The following is a 22238-nucleotide window of genomic DNA, read 5'->3' as shown; positions in this document are numbered from 1 at the left end:
CTTTTTTTTTTTTTTTTTGGTTTTCTCTATTTTTCTTTTTTGTTGAAAAATCCCAAAAGGCGGGGAAAGACAAAGGGGGGTAGATTTTTACTACTGTAAATAGAGTAATTTTATCCAAATCTTGGTTTTTCAACAGTTTGCCCTCTGGGCATCCGTACATAATGAATGCTGCGCTAGAGACGTAGGGCTTACTATGTACAAGATCACCACCCCCAGTCACCCCTTGGAGTAAATGCCTGCAAGCAGCTGCGAGCGCCCCCTGATTGCATCGGGAACGGAAACTCTAAAATCTCCGCGCATCTCCATCTCGCAGCGAGGGATATTAATGACAGTAGACTGCGAGTATTGTGCCGTGCACTCAAACTATCCTTCTAGCATCAATCAGCAATTCGAATCATTGATCGAAGCCGGAATTTGAGTGTCGCGGCAGAACCAAGCTAGCAGAATACCAAGTCCGCCTGTGTTGTGAGTACCCAAATCAACATAATGCGGATCGACACCTACGCCCGTGGAATCACCCACCTTTCGCGATTGATCGTGTTTGGGGACAGCTTCAGCGACAATGGCAATGGCTCTTGGGTAGCGAGCAATGGGACGTGGCCCGCTGACCCAGCATATTACGGGCACTCTTTCTCGTATGTATAAACAGCTCGACGACACATGTTAGCATTTTCTGACTTATAAATAAGAAATGGCCCAAAATGGAACGACATAGTTGCTGGAGATCTCGGTCTTGAGCTCACCAACCTTGCAGCCGGCGGTGCGACCGCTGACAATTCTTTTGTCGCGGGCGGCACGGGAGCTTCTTCCACGATTCCCGTCCCATCTACCAAGGATCAAGTCGACTCATTCCTTTCGTGGGATGCACCCAGGCCAGGCGATGTTTTTGTGCATTGGATCGGCGCCAATGATATTCTCTTTAATACTACCATTACTGGTGCACAAATCTCCAGCATCGTCAGTGAAGACATTGACCGACTGTACCGTGCCGGTAAGTGTGAGCCTGCTAGTATACAAAAGAGGACAATGCGTTCTGACATGAATCTAGGCGCCAGGAACTTCATATTGGCAAACTACAATGAGATTACCACGTTTCCAGCCACATACAACTCTTCAGACTACAATATTCCCAGTGTACAAGCCTACGACGACGACCTCAGTACTGGGCTAATCGACATTGCAGCTGCATACTCTGCTGATGCAAAAACTGGTTTCGTCGATGTACGGCAGCTTTTCCGCAATATCACAGCCCAGCCATCCGCATACGGCATAGATGCGGCATACGTTGATCCTCCGACCGCTTGCTTGGTGGGCGTTTATACCAGCGAAGGCGTTCCGCGTCATTTATGCAGCGATCCAGAGCGACATGTATTTTTCGACTCGTATCACCCTGTCACGCAGGTGCATGCATTGATTGCGAAGATGTTTGAAGAAGTGATACAGGGCTTTGCTTAGTTTCAAGTCAACTTTATAGATTAACTCACCAGATTCAATATAGAATCGAGCCATTAAAATTTACCGATGATTTGCGATTGAATATGCGGATGGTTGCCGTTAATCATTTGGTCATCTTGAAAAGCAATGGCAAAAGAGCAAAACGATTCATATTTAGACTTGCAAAACAAATAACTCCTAGTCTAAATTCATAAAAACCAAGGCTGCGACCAGACAGGCCATGATGATGGTCGTCACAAATCCGGCACCGACCTTGTCTGCCGTTGTGATATCTCTGAGGTACTGATATTTAGTCGAGGCACTCGTGCCACCGTCAACGTTACTTGACGACGATCCACCCGTTGTCGTTGTGTATGGCGTGATGGCGTCATCAACCAGCATGGCATATATGACGGACATGGCATTCATCTGCTCTCCCACACCAGTACTGTCCTCATATGTCGAATCGTCGTACCAACTAAAGGTACACTAGATAATATCGTGTTAATATCATTTCATGATAGGCACTCCTTTGGATATGCTGAGTTTAGGGCATGACTTACGGCTGTTCCTGCGTGGCCTTTGAATCCCGAAGTGTGACTCACGCAATGCTCTGCTGCAGCAACCGCCGTCGTCTGCAGCAGCGGCATAATGGTATCGTAGACAGTCGGAGCGAGCTTGGCCGCTCCAGCCATCCATCGCGACAGGAAGCCCTTGAACATGCGCTGATCATTGTTACAGGACGTGGCCGTCGCCTCGCACGGCAGCTCCCACATGATGCCGTCGGTAAAGAAGGTGGTTGCAATACTGTTGGTCAACGACTCGACCCGGGTTTTCCACGTGTCCGTCTCGGTCAGGTTGTACATGTAGGCTGCTCCGTGCAAAAAGATGCCCGCATTGTACGAGAACAGGGCTCCGTTGATTTCAGTACAGTTGGCCTCTCCTGCATTGCCAGCACCATCGCGGACCTCCCAGGTATCTGAGATAAATCCAACGTTGAGCTCCCAGTCGAAAATCTTGTCGGCCCATTCCCTGTACGTGTCGTTGCCAGTGTAGCGTGCCAGCCGCGAGGCAATATTGAAGAAACATCCGTTGGAGATGGAGTTTTTGTAATTGTATCCATTGTTGAAAGTGAAAATTTGCCACCTTAGGCCTCCACCGCAAGTATCGGTGGCTTCGTTCCATCGTTCAACGTACTCGTTGAACACGGCCTGGGTCAAACCCAGCCAACCAGGCTCGTCGTCTGGCGGGTTAGTAAAGTTGAGTTCGGCTGCCGACATGGCAGTCAATGCCCAGAAGCCTTGGTCGTCGTTTCCTAGCGATCTGGTCTGGTTGTCTGGCATGTAGTCGTAGTCATCTCCTCTTTGATGCCACATGGCTTGGTATGTGATGTTATTATAGGAATCATCTCCAGTATATGACCAGTAGTCCAGTAATGAACCAAACATGGCACCGCATTGCCACCAATAGTATGGATCAGGAAGATTGCCTGGCACATCTCCAGTGTTGTTTCCTTCCTTGTGTCAGTCGAGACGTCTTTAATGAGCGAGAAGACCTGCAAATACCTGTGTAATATTTTACTAGACCCCAAGCAATCGTAGCGGCAGCTTCTTTGACAGAGTCTGGTATGATATTAGCTCAAGCAAACCATTAGACGAATGGCGTCGAGCTCACCTGGCTGGGTAATGTCCAAGTCGACGGCCGAGACTTGATACGCCAGGGTCTGGAGCAGACCAAATACTAAAGTATATCTCATTGTAACGGCTACCTGCACATAATCTTGGCAAGTGTCCCTGGTGACTGGTGGTATAATCGATAGCCTTGGCCTGGCTAGGGAAAGATGCAACTCGCTTGAACAGGAGTATTCGAAGCAGAAACCTATTCACGAACGCTTTTAAAGCACTGAGAGGGATTGAGGCAACAAAACGAAAGACCAAAAAGAGGACCCATGTTCCATTTCTAGGCCAATTACTTTTTGAATTAACAGGTTATTTAGGGAAAGCACACCAATACGATCTGCGAGGGGACGGAAAGTGGATAGGTGATTCGGAATTCATAACGAAGTGCTTGGCATTTCTTGGAAAATGTATTGCAATTTGACAAAACATCTAGAAGAAAGGGGGCAGACGCGCAGGCTCAGGGTAAGCCAAGAAAGGCCAAGAGTTTGGAATTTGGTTGACTTGTACGAGGTCAAACTCATGGCTTGGCGCAAGGCGACGTCGTCTCATCGCCTTGCAATGTCACCACCATATTTGAACTCCCTTTGCATCCGCCCAAGATCATACGAAGCTCGCATTTCCTCCCTCCTTGAGATGGATCAGACAGCTCAAGATCACGGCATGATGATCTTATAACTTGAACATATCTTCATTCCCCCAAGGGTCTTGGAAATATGCTAGCCAGGAGCTAGTTGACTTGGCGAACAAGCACAGCCCGCTCCGGAGACCAAGATGGCCTGGCGGTGGGGTCTTGCGGAGAGAAGTCAGCGTACCGCTCGCTCTGAGATCTGGGGATACGAAAAAAAAAAGTTGCCGGGCGATCCAGGCCAGCGGCTACGATAGTCTTTACTCCTTTTAAATTCTTAAGGTCTAAAATAACCTTGAATGTTTGCGGATGCGCGCAAATGTTATCACGACCTCCACCAAAAACACCTACTAGGTATTCACGGGCTGCTGTGAGCCGCACAACGAAATCATGACGTTTTGACGACAAACAAAAGACGATGGAACAAGTGTGATTTGATGACGGATTTCCTATCAATTCAGTGAATACATTTCGCGAGTTGAAAGATCTTTGCTATTTACAGCAGGCTATTGGACGACACACAAGGTCGCACAGGGACACTAGACTTGTACTACTCATTTTAAAAGGTAGAAAAGGAGTTGTTCATCGAGAGCCAGCCCAAAACAGACTTTCATATCTGTGAACAATCAACCCTTTTTTTCGTTCTCATCTGGCTTGAGATAGTTGTCGAACATTCATCCCTCACTACCACAAGAAACTGAAAAGAGCGATGTAGCAAAGAACGGCCAAGTGATGCTGCTACAAGCACTGCGTTTGATGACCAGATCAAAAAGCCCATTCCATAAATTTGGCATCTTGGGGTGTCTCACACGCGCGGACAGCCCAACCACCGATACGCCAAGTTTCGCGGGCCAGCAACGGGCTTCGACAGAGAGCATGACAGAGAATGAAGGTGATGAGGGATTCATTCCGCTGACTTGAAATACAGAAAGAGACGTTATCGCATCCAAGGTAGAGAAGCATGAGGCTGGCGACTTGAGAGGGAAGAGCAGAATACCCGATCCTTCAAGCCGTAGACTAATATGCCTCACATGCGACAGCTGGTGGAATTTAATATCATCTAAGCTCAATCGATGCGTTATCCAGGGCTGTCGCTGTTTCCTAGCACATGAAAATCATGACTCTTGTTGAGCAACGCCAGTAGCATAATTGCCTATTCTTTGTCTTCTCGTGGCGTAGTATAAAAAGGCATCCCGGCAAATTGTCTGTCCTCCTCTGACATCATCCCACGTGCCTGAAAGCACTCCATAAAGCGACGTATGAAATGTATACAACATTATAAGCTATATGTGTAGCTGGCGGAGGCCGACGGAAACTATTTCCACCGTCTGGGGTCCCCGCATTCTCTTTTTGGGGAAATATCCCTGGAGTAGTCGTCCTCTTTTTGTGTCACGCAAACCCATGCAAAGGCTGTCATTGGTGCATTTCGAATGCTACACAATAGCGCGCTGCTGTGGTTCCGGCAGATGAAGGCCTTTATACGCGCAAACCCATCGTGATGCGCTCCAATCAAATGTATTTGCTTGTATATCTCAAGACGTATCACAGCGTGCTGCGGATGATCTAATGCAGTGCGCCGGGGGTACCTTTTTCTGTACTCGGGCCGGAAAGCCCAGTAAACATGATTTCCGTCAGTCCAAGACATCGAGTATAAAGCGCAGGCAAACACCCTCAAAGCTCGAGGTTGCCTTGCGTATTTGACTCTCATAGACCTTTTCTCCACGATGCGAGCAATCTCCCTACTATCCGCAGCCCTTCTCGCTGCTTCAGTTGAAGCCACTCCGGTTTCGAGAAGGGATACAACCTATGTCGGTTACCTGGTGTCGACTTTTACCGATGCTACACCTCAGGTTCAGCAATATCTTTCAAACGGCAACAATGCCTACAGCTTTCGGTTTCTGAATGACGGAAGTCCGGTTCTTGCTTCCACGGTAGGCACGCAGGCAGTACGGGATATATTTCTTGCAACAAACACGGCAAGGTCGGATTATTACTTGTTGGCAACTGGTAGGCTTCATGTCTGATGGCATTTTAATGGCATGCATGCTAAAGTCGTATTTTCAGATCTCGACATCAATGCTTCCGGATTTTCATGGGATGCGGCAACACGCACGGGGTCTCGCGGGATCGTCGTCTGGAGCTCAAGCGATCTAGTCACCTGGTCAGCATCGAGCCTCGTCACCATCGAGGCCGATACGGCGGGCATGGTGTGGGCGCCGTCGGCCGTCTGGGACGATGCCACGTCGCAGTACTATGTCTTTTGGTCCTCGAGACACTACTCTGCCGACGACGCGGGCCACACGGGCACGGCCACGCTCGACAAGATCCGGTACGCGACAACGACGGACTTTGTGACGTTTAGCTCGCCCGCCGACTACGTGGCCCTCGACGACACTCCGCTGATTGACCAGGAATTCCAGTATCTGGGCACGTCGGGCAGCTACGCTAGGTTCTTGAAGAATGAGACGACGTTGCAGGTCTATGAAGAGACGACTACAGAGGGTCTGTTTGGAACCTGGACGCGGGTTGGCGGCTATGTGACGACGGACAGTCCGCGCGAAGGCCCTTTGAGTTTCGAGGATAACTCGACGCCTGGGCTGTACCATCTGTGGCTGGACAACTATACCGAGTACGTACCGCTCAAGACGACGAGCATCACGGATGGAGGTTATTCAGACGACAGCGTATCCGGTTTCCCAACTGGACTCAAGCATGGCAGTGTCACGCCGTTGACGCAGGATGAATATGATAGGATAGCTGCAAAATACCCATCCTAGAAGAAGAACGATTATACACGGATTGTTTGAAAAACAAAAATTGGATAACCAGTCTTGGGAGAGAGCGCCCATCTCCAGTGGCCGGGCTCAATACGTGACTATCTGCGAATCAGAATGGCATCTCATTTCAGATTGCTACTCACCATGCTTTGCTCCCACCCACATGTTCAGCAATGGAATAGGTACCGCGAAGATTAGCAAACTAGTCAATTCAGCACGTGCAGGACCTTTGTCATGCCAAGAATTTGACTTTGGTGATGAGTAACTAAACACCAAAAAAAGAGCTGGCAGGATCAGCCTTATGTAATGCGGGTTAAATCTAGAGGAGGGGATCTTCAGCCGCCGTTGGTGTTTCAGATCTTTAGCGCTGCAGATATACTCACTTTTATTAGCAACATGTCAGGATTGATCACCACTACGGCCTATACCTTGATACCCCACAGCGATACTAATGTAGGGAGGTGCACAGTAGATCGATCGGTGAGCAGTGTACGGTATTTGCAGTAGTAGGGGAGCAACTAAGTGTGCCGCACACATGCATGGCTGGCTGGCTCTATATCGAGATGTGTGTGTTTGGGGGTGGATTGGCTTGTGCCTGTCTAGGAAGAGCGCCCCAGGTGCACTTCTGAGCTGATGTGACCAATCTTGGAAGGTTGAATCTTCAAGCCACTGCAAGTGAAACTTTACTCTTTTATTCTCGAGTCGAAACGAGCCAATACGCAAGCTCAATGGTGAAGAGGGGCCCAAAATCCGAAGGTATGCATTGGAATGGCGGCGATTGTGTTTTGGCAGCCGAGTAAGCTGACCAGCTTACAAGAGTACAGCCAGGATTCAGGAATAGTTACGGCGTCTTGGCGCAGCAAGAGCGGGCCACGATCGCATGGGAAACGGCCGTCTCTTAGTGCTCCTAAGATTGGGGCCGGCAGCTCCCCAAAACCTTGAGATTTCAACACCATCGGGAGGCGACACAAAGTATCACGATTCAGCGCAAAGAAAGAATTGTCAAACTTGTCCCTCTTGGAGTCTTCAACCAAGTAACACGATAGGGGAAGAAAATGGTTATCTCTGATCGCTCTAGCGCTATCTTGGAGATGGTGCGTGACATGACTGACATGGGGACGTTCATCAATTGCCTGACCAGGAACCCGTCAGCTGTTTCGTTCGAGGCCCCTGAGCTTGAAAGGAAGCTAAGCTAAGCTGAGCTGAGGTGAAGTTGCGCCTGGGCGCTGATTTGGCGACTCAAGATGAGCTTCTGGAATCTGGGCCGTTGCATTATTACTATCGCTACGGTACAAAGTACTACCTTGGACCTTTTCCTTTGGTAGCTGGAAAATGATCCAGTCTATGAATTTAAAGCAGCCAATAGTGTAGGTCGCTTCAGCAAATAGGAGTAGCTGCAAAGCAACCGACTATGTACTGAAATCCAATGGTCGTTGATAACTTGCAGAGCAAATTGTCTTCTTACGTTGCCCTCTGATGGAGGGCCAAATAGAAACGTCAAATGAAATTCATTGGGCATGCGGCGGGCCAACCCCAAATATCGGCTCCGGCGCCGTCGAATGGCAAGACCCGACCGACCGTGGGCAGTGAGAAAGGTTTGTAGAATAGCAAACTTTGGACTAGGTCTTGTCCGAACAGGAGGCGGACTTTAAACTTGCGTCAAGCAAGACGCCCTCCCCCCTACCCTCCTGGGTTCATGTTTCTTCATTGGGACCGAGGTCGTGTGGTACCATTTTGGAAGATCGAAGAGGAGGAGAAAGGAAAAAGTCATGCGTGCTTCTGACTGCATATGTGTGCCCAGTGACGAGAAGGACAAAAGAACAGGGTCGACCGGGGTGGTTGTGAAGGGCAGGAGAGGGGAAAGATGCTCGGATCGGATCAGGAGATATGGGCTGGATGGGAGGAGATGGAGAACATTGACCGAACGGTGAAGATAGTACATACATACATAATAACACTACTACTTTTACTACCACCTCTACTATGTACTCCCTACCGCTACATATCTTGGAACCATCATGGGATTGGCTGCAAAGTGGCGTCACCCCCCATCTGATTCTAGACCCAAAAGTCCAACGGCTTGCAATCAATTGTATGTAGTACGTAGCTAATGTAAGGTAAAAAAAAAAAAAAAAGAGGTATGGGATGATGGGGATGGGATGGGATGCATGCACCGACAGGAAGGACTTGACAGGCCTCAGCTTCCTGCTTGTACTATCAGTGGGCGAGTCCCCGGTATTTCTCATCCACGTCCCTCGTAATAAAATAATAAATCAAGGACATGACCTGCCTTGCAGCTTTTCTCTAGCCAGACGGCCCAGAAAACCTTCTTTGGTTAATTTTGTTAATTCTTCTCTTGTTTTTCCCTCTCAATTCCATTTTGAACTCGAACGAACGCAAACAGACGAGGGCAACTGACTGGCAACTTGTCACTGTCGTTCCTCCTGTTGCTACCACTTACAGTGCATATTCACATTGTACATTGTTGAAGTCGCTGGCTTCGATTCTCACACCACGCGGTCTCACTCCCTGTCGCCAGGGACGCACCTGCTTACTTACTGACGTTGATCCCCACCGTTCGGTAACCGGCTGTTGCCAGGTTTTTTTTTTTCTTTTTTGGCGTCGGCATATTTTGGTTTTTCTTTGATTGCCTTGACAGCGCTCAGTCTGACGGGACGAGGAGGGAGGAAAAGAAAATAGAAAATCGGCAGAGTGCGGGAACAAGTCTGAGATCGGCATCCGGGGGACCTTTTTTGAGGCTCAGCTCACTGGCTGTTCTTGAGCGCACTCACTCAGCAGCAGGCATTCTGATCTCTCACGCGCGCGTGGAAGCGCATCCTTCCATTTCGCCTGGCCCCGTGGACAGACTGACCATAAGTGCCTGCGGGTTACCGTCACCAAGCATTACGATTCGACTACTACTTTTGATTTCTCTGCATCAGGAATCAGCCCAACTTATTGGAATTCGACTTTGAACAGACCATTTTCAAACGCACCTCCCTAATACCACAAACAAGCAAGAAACGGATACAAACCCAGAGGCGTCTTCGTTGGCTGGCTGACCGCACTGTCTGTCGCAAAAACTTTGTCGACACCATACAAATCATAACAATCAATCCCAGCCCACAGTCCAGAGCCCAGCCCAGCCCAGCCATAGGTAACAGGCCGTTTTCATTAGAGTCGCCCGTTCCCACCGGGGCACCCTTTAGCAGTTCGACTCGTCCGCCAATACCCGGGACACCCCCGTCTCCACCACCACTACCACCAAGGGCTACCAGCATAAGCTCATCAAATGTTTACGCAACCGGCGCCCCCGTCAACCACAGGCCTCTTGTCGCCAACCACCGACGCCGCCTCATCGTCACCCTCTGCAGTCAGTTCTAGGGGCAGCAGATTGAGAGGTTTGAGTTATCTGCGCAGTTATACGCAGACGCATCTATTGTCGCGCGATAGTGGTATCAGCACCCAGCCTAGTGCGTCGGCCGCCTCTGGAAGTCCTAGTTCCAGTACGAGTGCCAGTGCCACTCAGCACACGCCACTCACGCGAGCTACCCACTCTGCTCTTAGTGTTACCAGTGGACGACGACGTGCACGCCAGTCCGGTGATCCACCCAGGTACGCTCAAGAATTATCCATTCTCCCCCAAAAACAGGCGAGGCAGCCTTCTAACTTTCCACATCAGTACTTCCAAAGACCGAAATCGCAAAACCACGTCAGCACAGAACGCGCAGCCTGGTCGCGACTCCAGCCAGGATTCACAGCCTGAACCAAATTCAGATTCAGACTCTGGCCGCGGCAAGAAGCACAAGACCGGTACCGAGGAGGATCGTCAGGGCGCCACCGCTGAAAGTCAGGACAACCAGGCTCAATCGTCGAGTGCTGCTGCTGCTGCAGACATGGCGCGGGCACGATCGGCCACCACAGGCGACTTGTCCACAGAAGTACTACCCTCCATCCGCTTCTCAGCCCACTACGATCCCAGGTCGACGCGGCAGTCGCTCTCCTTTACTCCCATCTCGCGGACATTACCAACAGGAAAGGAAAGCATCAAAGTCGGCCGCTACTCCGAGAGAGAGCAACAGCAAATAGTGCCTGCCAACATACCTTCGGCAGCTCCCGTCGGATTCAAGAGCAAGGTCGTCAGTCGGCGGCATTGCGAATTCTGGCACGAGGATGGCAAGTGGTATATCAAAGATGTTAAGAGTTCATCCGGAACGTTTCTAAACCATGTCCGACTATCACCGCCGGGCAACGAGTCCAAACCGTTCCCCGTTAATGATGGAGATATTGTGCAGCTTGGTATTGATTTTAGGGGAGGAGAGGAGATGATCTTTCGGTGTGTCAAGATGAGGATTGAGCTGAACAGAGGCTGGCAAAGTAAACCCAACAATTTCAAGTAAGGCCTCAGCCCACCAGTCCCGTCAAGCAGCAAGGACTAATTTATGACAGCATGGCTACACACAAGCGCCTCAGAAACTTGACCTCAACCACGGACACTAACGCCGGCAGTGGCCACGCACAAGACTGCTCCATCTGTTTGAATGCTATTGCTGTAAGTTTTCATCTTTTCCACTTATCGAACCATGTCCGATACCGGTCACTCTACTAACAACGCTCAGCCATGTCAATCTCTCTTTGTAGCACCCTGCAGTCATACGTGGCACTACAAATGTATCCGGGAACTACTCATAGGCCCCTCTCATCCAATTTTCACATGTCCCAACTGCAGGGCCGCTGCTGACCTGGACGCTGATGTGGAGGAACCCGACGAGGAATGGCAGCAGCTGGACTCTGGCGGCGAAGATGTTAACATGGATGCAAGAGACACACCGGAGGCTCCTGTGGATGCCCCTGCAGATCGGTCTACTGATGCCGCCCAGATCAACACTGTTGACGGTGCTACCGAAGAGCTAGCTTCGCAAGCCCCTTCAGCAGTGGAAGAGAACGGAGACGTCACCATGATGCTGGACAACCTACCTGCATCAGCAGACCATGCTCCGACAGCATCGGAAACCTCGACCCCAATACCCATTCCGCGACCCAGTCCCATGGCAGTTACTAGTTCCAACGGTCTACCCGACGCAAGACGGACGCCATCACCGCCAAATGCTGGGGCTACTGTTCATGATGGTCCACTGACGCCGCGTAATGACGCTGGGCCGTGGGTATTTGACGGAGATGCGGGACGGTCCTCTCAGGACGTATCAAGACCAGGCGCAATGGTTAATTTGGATGCAGCCGCAACAAGAGTACAATCGAACGCGATTTAGGACCCAATCTTCGAGGAGTCCGGATTTGGAACAACAGCATTTTATTCTCTATGGCCATGACAATCCTGGCCATTGGAGATGTCTGAGGACAGAAGTAGGACGATCGCAAGCCTTGTTAATATCACCAGAGAATACCAAAAGAGGCGTTTAGGGTTTGTTTGTTTTTTCCCCTGAAAAGGGATGGGGGAACAGGGGATGTCCGAAGCGCCTGTCAACCAACATTTGATTTTTCCATTCACCAGGATTTCTCTCATTGCATGCATTAGCGACCATATATCAATTAGCATGACTTAATAAGCATCTCTACCTCTGATAAGGGGGGGAAACGGATCACTCGAACTAGAGCACTGGCAGCAAGTGAGTCTTGAATATATAGACGCAGAAATTCGTTGTCTGGCCAATTGCCAAAACAAAAACGTTGCAGACCACGAATAAAATACATAATTCGTGATATTCATGCTTGATCCGGCAGCAAGATGCATATATATTTACAAGGCAGATATGCACATTGCATCGCATGACGTTGCCAAGATTGGTTGGGAACGAGCAAGGAAAAATAGCATAACTTATAACGTCCAGCATATGCGCACCAAGAACCACCCAGCTTCCCCAATCCAATGCAATACACCCACATTTGGGGAGCGGCGGCATCGATCACTTGCACCTACGTACTCCCTTGAGGTACATATTGCCAAACGGCCCCGAGTTCCCCAGTTGGGGAATCAGGCGCACACGTGGGTTATGTACTTGAGATCACCTGAAGGTACTGCTAGTCAGCTACAGAGGGGTTCCAAGTACCCAGGTAATGTAGCTAATGTAGTGCAAAATAGATGACATATTTCATCGGATATTGTATGACTACTGGCATCTGCTTGACAACATATGAATATGTCACACCATCCGTGGGACAGCATTTGCCAATAAATATAACGCCATTCGTGGTTACTGGCCGAGGGACTCTGAGGACCCCATGCAAAGCCGAATCTGAGCAATGCGGCAGACCCAGATGCCTGGAAATTAATGGCCCGGGTGGGACCCCCACTGCTCTCAAGAGACAGCGAAGTCGGACTTACCTTAATGTATCCACAAGCCCTCGCACCTCCACTCCAGTGGGCGACAGCCTGTCAGGTACACCCAAGTAATACCTGTCTTTGGGTCAGCTTACACGCAAACCTTGGAGAGACACTAGAGTAAGCAATTGTCTGTACCAAGGGAATGGGATTTCAGTAAACTTTGGCCATCCCACTGGACATTTCTGCAGCGTAGCCTAATCTTAAAAAATTATTAAATTAATGTTTCTTTTCTGTCCTTGTTCTCTCTTGGCAGTTATCCATTACACATCACTTCTTGGGAAACCTACGAACAATCTCAAGCCAGCAGTCACCGGAGTATCTTACAACGGTGCCAAGACCTGACATTGCGCCAAAGAAACGATTGCTAGATCGGAGCTCCCACGCGCGAAACCAGTTCCGAAGCTACCCTTGCCCGGCCGACCCTGACCTCACCGAAGCTTTGTGCCAACCCATCGAAGGAAAATAATTATTCAGCCGTAACGAATTGCTTCACATCATTGCCGCACATTTTTCCCAACGAGCGCGTTCTGAGCGTCACTGCGCTCGTAGAAAGCGGAAAAGATGTCGACCACCACGGGGTAAGCAAGCGTCTGTCCACGGCCGCTGTAGCCCTTTGCCGCGGCCTGGAACGTAGAGAAAGAGAGCAAGAAAGCGCTGACACACTTCCCGCTCGCAGTGCCTTCATCGCCGGTGGCATCGCAGCATGCGGTGCAGTCACAGCTACCCATCCGTTCGAGACGGTCAAGATCAGGTATGCGATCCCATTGCGAGTTTTTCAATGGCAGCGGCAAGAGTCCGCGCAGATGCGACACTCTTCCAGCTTGGTGATTAGGCTGGCGACCGCGTATCGGCGTGAATGGGTCATACTTTGCGCCGAGCAAGGTCGGAGTGAGATGGGGCAGAATGGCTGATTGTATACGCTCGACAGAATGCAGTTGCAAGGCGAGCTTCAGTCCAAGGGCCACCAACCACACCACTACCGGGGACCCTTTCAGGCTGTCACCATGATTGTGCGCAATGAGGGTCTTCGGGGCATCTACCGCGGCATTGGCTGTGCCTACGCCTACCAGATCCTTCTCAATGGCTGCCGTCTCGGCTTTTACGAGCCCATGCGGCAAACCCTCGCCTCCGTCATCCTCAAGGACTCCACGAAACAGAACCTCGGCATCAACATGTTTTGCGGTGCCACATCGGGCATCATTGGTGCAGCCGCCGGCAGTCCCTTCTTCTTGGTCAAGACGAGACTGCAGAGCTATAGCAAGCACATTGCCGTGGGCACGCAACACAAGTACAAAAACGCCCTCGACGGTCTGCGACAGATCTCGAGCACCGAGGGCGTCCGGGGCTTATACCGTGGCATAACGGCCGCCATGATCCGGACGGGCTTTGGCAGCAGTGTCCAGCTCCCGACCTACTTTTTCGCCAAGAGGAGACTGCAGAGGCATTTGGGCATGGAGGAGGGCGCACCTCTTCACTTGACGAGTTCGGCCGTGTCTGGCTTTGTGGTTTGTTGTGTCATGCACCCGCCTGGTGAGTATCTAGTATACAGGCATCTCCGCCAAGTGCCTACATGGCAAGGCAAAGCTAACACGAGGGAATCTAGACACTGTCATGTCGCGCATGTATAACCAAAACGGAAACCTGTACACCAACATGTTTGACTGCCTGGCCAAGACGATCAAGACCGAGGGCTTGTTCGCCATTTACAAGGGCTTCTTGCCGCACCTTGCCAGGATATTACCTCACACCATTCTCACCCTCAGTTTGGCGGAGCAGACCAACAAGCTGGTGAGGAAGCTGGAGAACAAATTCTTGCCTGAATCTGTGTTAGAAAAGGCTTAGATGGCAGATATCCACATAATCTAAATCAGAAATTCTTGTTTACCAAAGCATCTGCGATTTGGCGTAGGCAGGGATATTGTATATAACGCTGGGATGGAAAACAAACTTGGTGCTATCACTTTTATCTTTCAGGGGTATAGAAGATGGGCGAACCAGTATGCTTTGTCATAGATCTTGGAGAGCATTTGCAGATAGCGATTCATTCACAGAAAAAAGAAAATGAAAGATGTAGCCAAAAAGAGCTTCAACTCTTCGTACGGGAGTAGACTGTAGGGATCATCCATAGACGGACCTCTCGCATCCATAACACAACCGCCCCCTGCCATCGCTCTCGTTTTTCTGCTCTCCCAGCTCTCCTCTCCACCGCTCATCACCAACCTCGTCGAGCCCCAGGCCGCAGAGTCCGCAGCTTCCATTCTCGACATTCCCGGCACGGTTCAACTTGCCCGTGGTCCGCACCACGTTGGCGACGACACTCGGGTAATTCTCCTCGACCTCGGCAAAGTACCGCGCCATGACGTCGTCGATGCTCAGGTCCTTGTGCGATACCACGGCCGCCGACCGGTTGCCGTTCTCGATCAGCAGCGGCGTTAGTGGCGGTGATGTGAGACCGCTGTAAATGAGAAGTTCCTTGCGGAAGAGTTCACGGAGTGGATGGTAGATGAGCATTTTGACGCTGGCATCAATCTCCCCCTTGTCCTCTTCTTCCTTTGTGGCGCTATCTTCCCCTTCTGCCGTCTCAGCCCTCGGTGGCAGTCTTTTCACGCGCGGCAGGTTTACCCAACCGTCATTCACACCCCACGGCACCGCAAAGCCGCGCCCCTTGGCCGTCTCGGACAGGGTCAGCTCGGCCAACGACGTGGTATTGTAGCCCATGAGCACAACGCCGCAGGACGCCTGGACGGCGGTCTGGACGAGGAGGTGCCGGATCAGCAGGCGCACCACGTCGGCCCGCGACGTGGTCGACGGGAGGCGCGAGAGCAGGTCCGCGAGGCGCCGGGCCGGAGAGGCCAGAGACGTGTCCACGCTGGGCAGGGCCGTCCAGTCCACCGTATCGAGACCCAGCGCATCCTCGAGCGCCACGCGCCGGAACTGCGTGCCCGGGAAGCGCTCGGCATAGCGGGCAAAGAAGGCGGCTTCATCATTGGCAGCAGCAGCAGCAGCAGCAGATGTCGTCTCGTCGTCATCACCACCACCACCACCCCTCAGCTCGGTATCGACGACGGCGACGAGCAGCTCAAACCGCACCTTTTGGCCGCGCTCGCGCTGCTGTCGCTGATTCTCCCACAGGGCGCTCAGCAGGGCCGTCGAGCTCACCCCACCGGGCGACAGGGCCAGGAGGTACCGTTGGGTGCGAGGCGGGCCCGATGATCCTCCTTGCCCTCCGCTTCCGCTGCCGCTGCCGCCTGTGCGCGTATCGCGCTGTAGCTGCTCAAGGCGCTTGACGGCCTTGAGGGAGATGAAGGATTTGAAGCATGGTCTTTGCTCAACAAGGAGCTAGTCGTCAGCTGATTACATGTACAAAAATATATTGCGTTGAATATGGAAAGGAATGTAGCGGAATAGGTATGGGGGAATGGTCTCGACAAGATGTAGTATAGGGGGTAAGACCAATTAAACAGAGTAGCGGGAGAAAGGGGGGGGGAAAAAAGTAAGAATCAAAGACTCACGAGCATACGGTTTCATTGCGCATTGTGTGCAAGGCTTCATTTGTCTTGCAGCGGTTGCAAAGGGCTGCCCCCGTCTCGGCGGACGGCATGATGAAAGGGGTCGAGGCTCTTTCTTTGCCTACAGTATCGTCGCTCTCTTGTCTCTTGTGGTGATTTTACTTGATTGTTTCAAGCCCATGTAGTGGCGGCTGTGGTCTTCTTAATTCTTTGCCTTGTTCACCGTATGGTGGTTGAGGCGAAATCCTTGACTCACCTCATCATGAAGTGTGGGGATGTTAGCTTGGGCGCACTATTTCAACCTTTTTTTTTCTCCTACGGTCCAATTCTACCTGCCTACATCCCAGGCCTCATAAGCAGGAACAATACAAAATGACACCTAATTAATTCTGATATATTTTGATAATTGAAATTTGACAGCAAGACAAATCCTGCGCATCCTCCGCCGTACTATGCTCTCAAAGTAGTTTGTTCCTCGGAAAGCGACGCACGATGCGCGATACGTCTACAGTGCTTGAATGTTCATAACCTCCTTTTTCCATGTATCGAGCCAAGCAAAAGATACTTGATCGCATATACATGCGGCTCAGTGTATATTATACTACCTAGAATGAATATATAATGTTGTCTGTTGTGTGAATAAAGGGCTTGTTTTGGGCCATTGTCTTGAGTTCCGGCGGTCGCTGTCGATGTTGGCTTCGTCTCGCCACGGAATGTATAAAGTTGTCAGTATAAACTCCAGCTGGTTGGTATTCTTCCACGTTGATATAATCAAGCAGAGAGTTGCCGTCTGCTTGGTCTGATTTGAAATGAGCAAGGCATGCAGACCGCGCACGATGATTGCGTTGTCGTTGATTAGAATACAGTCTCAATGTAACAAATAGAGTAGTGGGACCACACAGCGTAGAGACAAAAGACGACCCACTAAATGCGATGGGGTATTCTAATAAGGGCGAAGACACCAGGAAACATGGTGACATCATTTGTATACACATTTATTAACTCAATTATATCAACATTCATTGTTGGTAGAAAGTTTCCACTTGATCACAGTAATGGCACTGCTAATGGTCAAGATCAGACTGGGAAAGTGAGGAACAAAACTTCTTCAGGTACAATGTAGTCTCCATGGCTGTTGTCAACTACTAGGGACATTTAGTGCTACACTACCGCGCTATACCCCCTTCATAAGCCAAACACATTGCTAGAGTTCTGGATATAGGTGACTGTTCATGAGATTACAATCACGTCTGTCTGAGTGGATGCTCCTTTTGTTAAATGGGAATATTTGACTGACATCCCGATGCCACGTGGATTTGGTTGCAATCGATGTGCAGTAAACGAACTGATTGTTTTCAACGGCACAAGATACGAAAATGCTTTTTTCTTTCTTGGTATTACGGATATCCGAGCGAGTGCTGGCCAATGGTTCGTTTCTGGCACCTCTAGCTGAGTCCCAGGGAGGTAAGCCAGCAGCCAATCATTAGAAGCGCTAGTGATGTCAGGGCCTCGACGACCGACCCCCCGGGGGGTCTCACCACTTCAAACACAACTGTTTCGTGTTTCATCCCATCATGTCCCAAAGCACCATTGGCCAGGAACAACGCAAAGAGCAACCACCAGAAAGGGCAGGGGGGGCAAAAGAATCTCAGAGCCATTTTGCTTTTGTCTTTCGACCATCTGCTCGTGGTCGCCACATAATGCCACACACAGGAGCAACAAGGATTACTGCCGGATTGATCGTTTTCGGTTGGCTGGGGACTGGTCCCCCGACTTGGCCTGACTTATACAGCCCTAGGCCACACCCACCCCAGCAACTGCACATCATTGGGAGTGATGAGGGTATATCCATGTCCAACAGGTAGGTAGGCTGGTTGGTCGGTTCGCTTTGGCGGGCTGAATGGACGGGTAAGGCAGTAAGTACATGCGCAGTTTCCCTCTCTTTTTATTACTGTTTCTCTGTGTCTCTTGCTCTTGAAGTTGTAAAATAATGTGCAAGTTGCGCCTTGGTCCTTCATCAACCCCCGGAGAAAAAAGATTTACAGTTTCCCCATCATATTTGTTCCATCCTTTCCCTCAACCTTCCTGTATTGGAGAGCCTCCCGCTTTTTCCTCTTCGCTTGATGTGGCCGCTTCTGCCTCTTGCCCTGGCTGCACATCGTTTCATCGTCACCACAACCGTGACACATGCTTCAAATTGAGGAGCACACTGTGTCTTTGGTTCATCTCGAGTTCTTTCCACACACACGCATACACTTCTCTCTGCACGTTGTACGCCCTTGGTTCGCGTCCAATCTCTCTCTGTGTCTTCCCTCTCCGTGTCAACTAAAAGATCCTATACACACATAGCCAACGCTCAACGGTCGAAGCGTTCGTTTGTGTTTCCCCAGATCCGATCTAGGCACGTCACTCACTCCAAGTGATTGATACTTGCCAACCCGTCTTGTCTCCTTTTCCCTCCCGTCACTGCCCCGTTACTTTTCATCCAACCTCTCTCTGTCTTGCACTATTGATTGCGCTGGCCCGACAACAAAAACTCGACTCTTGGCCAACTGGGTCATTAATTCGTGTTTCCTGCTGCACTCTTGGTCTTCCTCTCAGTACATATACACATACACGTACTGCTGGCTTTTGGCTTCTACGGATATATACCAAGGCTCGCTCATCGCTTGGCGCGGGAAAAGAAGAGTAGATCTCGTCTCGACTCTTTGGCGGGCTTCAAGGATATATCACTGCAACTTCCCTTCGTGGCCTGTCGGAAATTGGATCGTCGGCAAGGTTCTTGACATATCCTTTTTCCAATTCGGCTGGCTGCCCAATTGCTTCTGGCACCGAGTCGCACCATACAGCTCTTTTGCTCGAGTTGTTGATGTACCTACCAGACGACGCATTGACCGTCCGGCTCGTACTTCTTCCAGACTGCACGACACCTCTTATTGGGCAGACTGTTCACGATCCCGTCATCGCGGCACACTGATACACTCCACGTCTCACACGGTCCTCGGCCTCTCGACTGCCATAATTTTTTGGACGTTCAGTTTAGGCCCATCAGTTGTTCACACGCCAGACATCATTATTATTAGCCTGAACTGTACGGCTTGTATTGAATTCTGGCAGCGTTGCATCTCCACCTTGTGGTACTATTGATTGCAACTTCTGCCCTTTCTTTTTCTTTCAACGTTTTGATCGTTGCGCTACTCAAAAAAGTGTATTGATCATTCCGCTACCGACCACTTCATTGGCTCTGCTATTAGCTGGGAAATATACGAGCTCAAATTGGACATGTGGGAACATTCACAAACGAGGTCTCTATGGAGGCCACCGAGGGCGGCCACGACGTTGCTGCTGGCGCTTACGTCGACCACGTCTGCCCTGTCATTGGCAAACTTTCAAATCATCACCTCGAACGCGATACCGTCCCCATGTATAGTCGCTTACAACGCACAAATTGCGGGATGTACGCAGACGGACTTCACCAATGGCAACCAGTGCTCGACACTATGTATCAGCGGCCTGAGGGCCGAGGGCACCATCGTCCAGGCCATCTGTGGAGGCTTGGATGTGAATTCCAAGTCATTACTGGGATTGGTCCTTGATGGAAAGATTTTGGAAACCCTTTGCCCCGGAGCTGATTCTGACACAACCACGGTCCAAGTCACGGTTCGGCCCACTACATCAAGCAAATCGACGACGGCGGCCACAACCTCGGTGCAAACGCTTACGACGACGAGCAGCGCAATAGATACCACAACCACCACATCCACCTCTGTACAGAGCACTTCCAGTACCGCCATTATCAATGTGCCATCGTCGGACAGCTCCACGACGGAAACTATAATATCGACGACCACTGCAGCGTCACAAACGACGCAAGCCACAAGCACAACGTCTAGCGACACATCCACATCCACCACTTCCGACACCAAGCCTCTCAAAGGAGGCGGAAGTCCTTTCGATACAGTTATTACAAGTCGGGCGACAAGCTTGGCACTGCCGGCCATGATGATATTGGCGCCCTTGTTAGGCGCAGCTATGCTAATCATGTAAAGGCACATACCCCACTGCTATTTGTGGTGGTGAAAGGCTCCATCATGGCTGACCGATTCAGCCCATGATATCCACAAAGGTGTGGTAATGATGAGATGACATTGATTCGGGATGAATTGTACAATAATAAACTTTAGCATTGCGTGGCGTCTGGTAGTTTAGTTCCCGACATGGGCACATTTGGGTTATCAGATGGAAGAAAAATGATTAGTGGCCGAGTGAGTCGGATGTGAGAATACCACGAAACTCTAATGTAATGGACATTTAGTCCAGTCACGGAGTTGTAATCGTAACCTAGAATAGGGACGAAATGATGCAACAATAATATAAATTCAAGATTGTGGATGCGCCCATGTTGTTCCACCTGGATAATCTCTCTAGTATATACAACTAGTAGCGCCCATAGAGTTGATGAGCAAATTACCATTACTACTATTGATAATTCATGGCCTAATGATAGTCAGGATCTATATGCATACCACCAATTGAAAGCCATGTACCATTCCGGACCGTCACGTAATATTAACTTTTGCAGAATATGCATAGTGGTAAGTTTTCATTGGTCAACAATTTTGTAGTTTTTGTTCTTTTAAATGTATATGTGATCTCTAGTGTCGAGAACTTGATAATGCCGCCCTCTTGTTTCATTATACTGCCAGATATGGCTCAGCATTCTGCTAGTTGATTCCCGCTCGCACACCAATAACAGTTCAACACTGATACAATGGATTCATTTCATATGATCATTCTCGCGTCAAAATGGGTGTTGGTATTATCATAATAAACTTGATCATTCGCTTGTCCTCCTCCACAAATCCCGCATCTGAATGACTCCGGGGATACTTGCCAGCGCGCCAATCGTCAGCTCATTGAACAGACCCTGTTCCAGACTCCAGTGCAGCGTGAGGGGGAACCAGGCCATGTTCCTGCCGACGAGCTTGCGCCACTCGGTGCTCCACTCGGCCTCCTCGCGCTCAAAGACGGCGACCGTCTTGTCGCCCATGCGCTGGCGCTTGGGCACGCTGGCGCGGCGGTAGCGGTCCAGGAACAGCTCGGCCAGCTTGAGCCCGACAAAGGCGCCCCAGAACCGGGCGCTCCACCGGTAGGCCTTGCCAATGGTGGCCGGCTGCCACTTTAGCACGCTCTTCTGCGCCAGGTAGCCGCCGTTTTCGAGGGCTTGGAAGATGACGCAGGCGACGAGCTGCGACGCGGCGAGGGAGACTTCGAGCTTGTCAATCTTGGCGGCGGCCGAAGCCTTTTCGTCGCCTGTTGCCGATGATGCTGCTGCTTTCCTCGCTTCCCGTAGTCGTAGGACCAGGCCTCGGCCCCAAAAGTACATGCCCAGCAACCCCCACAACCGCAAAAAGGTGCGCGTCTCGCTGAGGAGAGCACTAAACGTCTTGAGCCTCTGGCTGAGCTCGAGGAGTATGGCGGCGCCGGGCGACGGGAACAGGGCCTTTGTGGAGGTGAAGAGGATCGTGGTGCTCGGGGGCAGGGCCGAGGCGATGGCGAGGAGCCGGTCGGCGCCGCGCTTGAGGGCGGGGCGGGTGAGGAGCTCGAGGGCGGCCGACGAGAGGCGCGACGAGTAGCACAGGAACAGCAGGACCGTGTCGATGCCCGAGGGGGTGCTGAGGCAGCGCTGCAGGTGCGCGAGGAAGGCGTCCACGTTGGACGGCGCCGCCTCGAGCAGCGCCCGCAGCGGCAGCGGCTTCGGCGGTGTCGACGGCGAGGGTGCCGATGACGAGGGCACCGGGTCGCCCGACGGTAGGTCCGTGGTCGCTTGTACCTCGGTCGATGACATGGCGGAGAAGACTCGCTGTGTTT

General features: G+C 50.9%; 8 protein-coding genes across 8 annotated transcripts; 5 read left to right on the top strand and 3 right to left on the bottom strand.

Moving 5' to 3' along the window:
- Positions 1–486: 486 nt before the first annotated feature.
- PFICI_04917 (uncharacterized protein) lies at positions 487–1455 on the top strand (the record flags this gene model as incomplete). Its single annotated transcript, XM_007833498.1, has 3 exons — positions 487–635; positions 690–991; positions 1049–1455. 3 exons carry the CDS (start codon positions 487–489, stop codon positions 1453–1455), a joined length of 858 nt encoding a protein of 285 aa, XP_007831689.1.
- Positions 1456–1632: 177 nt separating this feature from the next.
- On the bottom strand, positions 1633–3190 carry PFICI_04916 (uncharacterized protein; the record flags this gene model as incomplete). The annotated part of the gene is made up of 4 exons (XM_007833497.1): positions 1633–1923; positions 1998–2947; positions 3000–3056; positions 3109–3190. 4 exons carry the CDS (start codon positions 3188–3190, stop codon positions 1633–1635), a joined length of 1380 nt encoding a protein of 459 aa, XP_007831688.1.
- A 2272-nt stretch (positions 3191–5462) lies between these two features.
- On the top strand, positions 5463–6515 carry PFICI_04915 (uncharacterized protein; the record flags this gene model as incomplete). Its single annotated transcript, XM_007833496.1, has 2 exons — positions 5463–5745; positions 5803–6515. 2 exons carry the CDS (start codon positions 5463–5465, stop codon positions 6513–6515), a joined length of 996 nt encoding a protein of 331 aa, XP_007831687.1.
- A 3292-nt stretch (positions 6516–9807) lies between these two features.
- On the top strand, positions 9808–11785 carry PFICI_04914 (uncharacterized protein; the record flags this gene model as incomplete). Its single annotated transcript, XM_007833495.1, has 4 exons — positions 9808–10130; positions 10198–10911; positions 10965–11067; positions 11135–11785. The coding sequence occupies 4 exons, from the start codon at positions 9808–9810 to the stop codon at positions 11783–11785; spliced, it is 1791 nt and encodes a 596-aa protein (XP_007831686.1).
- Positions 11786–13419: 1634 nt separating this feature from the next.
- On the top strand, positions 13420–14700 carry PFICI_04913 (uncharacterized protein; the record flags this gene model as incomplete). Its single annotated transcript, XM_007833494.1, has 4 exons — positions 13420–13436; positions 13535–13609; positions 13787–14388; positions 14462–14700. 4 exons carry the CDS (start codon positions 13420–13422, stop codon positions 14698–14700), a joined length of 933 nt encoding a protein of 310 aa, XP_007831685.1.
- A 276-nt stretch (positions 14701–14976) lies between these two features.
- PFICI_04912 (uncharacterized protein) lies at positions 14977–16459 on the bottom strand (the record flags this gene model as incomplete). The annotated part of the gene is made up of 2 exons (XM_007833493.1): positions 14977–16180; positions 16371–16459. The coding sequence occupies 2 exons, from the start codon at positions 16457–16459 to the stop codon at positions 14977–14979; spliced, it is 1293 nt and encodes a 430-aa protein (XP_007831684.1).
- Positions 16460–19649: 3190 nt separating this feature from the next.
- On the top strand, positions 19650–20414 carry PFICI_04911 (uncharacterized protein; the record flags this gene model as incomplete). The annotated part of the gene is made up of 1 exon (XM_007833492.1): positions 19650–20414. The coding sequence occupies one exon, from the start codon at positions 19650–19652 to the stop codon at positions 20412–20414; it is 765 nt and encodes a 254-aa protein (XP_007831683.1).
- A 790-nt stretch (positions 20415–21204) lies between these two features.
- On the bottom strand, positions 21205–22215 carry PFICI_04910 (uncharacterized protein; the record flags this gene model as incomplete). The annotated part of the gene is made up of 1 exon (XM_007833491.1): positions 21205–22215. The coding sequence occupies one exon, from the start codon at positions 22213–22215 to the stop codon at positions 21205–21207; it is 1011 nt and encodes a 336-aa protein (XP_007831682.1).
- Between the last annotated feature and the right edge of the window lie 23 nt (positions 22216–22238).

The sequence above is a fragment of the Pestalotiopsis fici genome (assembly GCF_000516985.1).
Source record: "Pestalotiopsis fici W106-1 unplaced genomic scaffold PFICI_Scf_3, whole genome shotgun sequence".
NCBI classification, from domain to species: domain Eukaryota; kingdom Fungi; phylum Ascomycota; class Sordariomycetes; order Amphisphaeriales; family Sporocadaceae; genus Pestalotiopsis; species Pestalotiopsis fici.
Note: the sequence above shows the minus strand (reverse complement) of the source record. Positions and strands in the feature narration are given on the sequence as shown.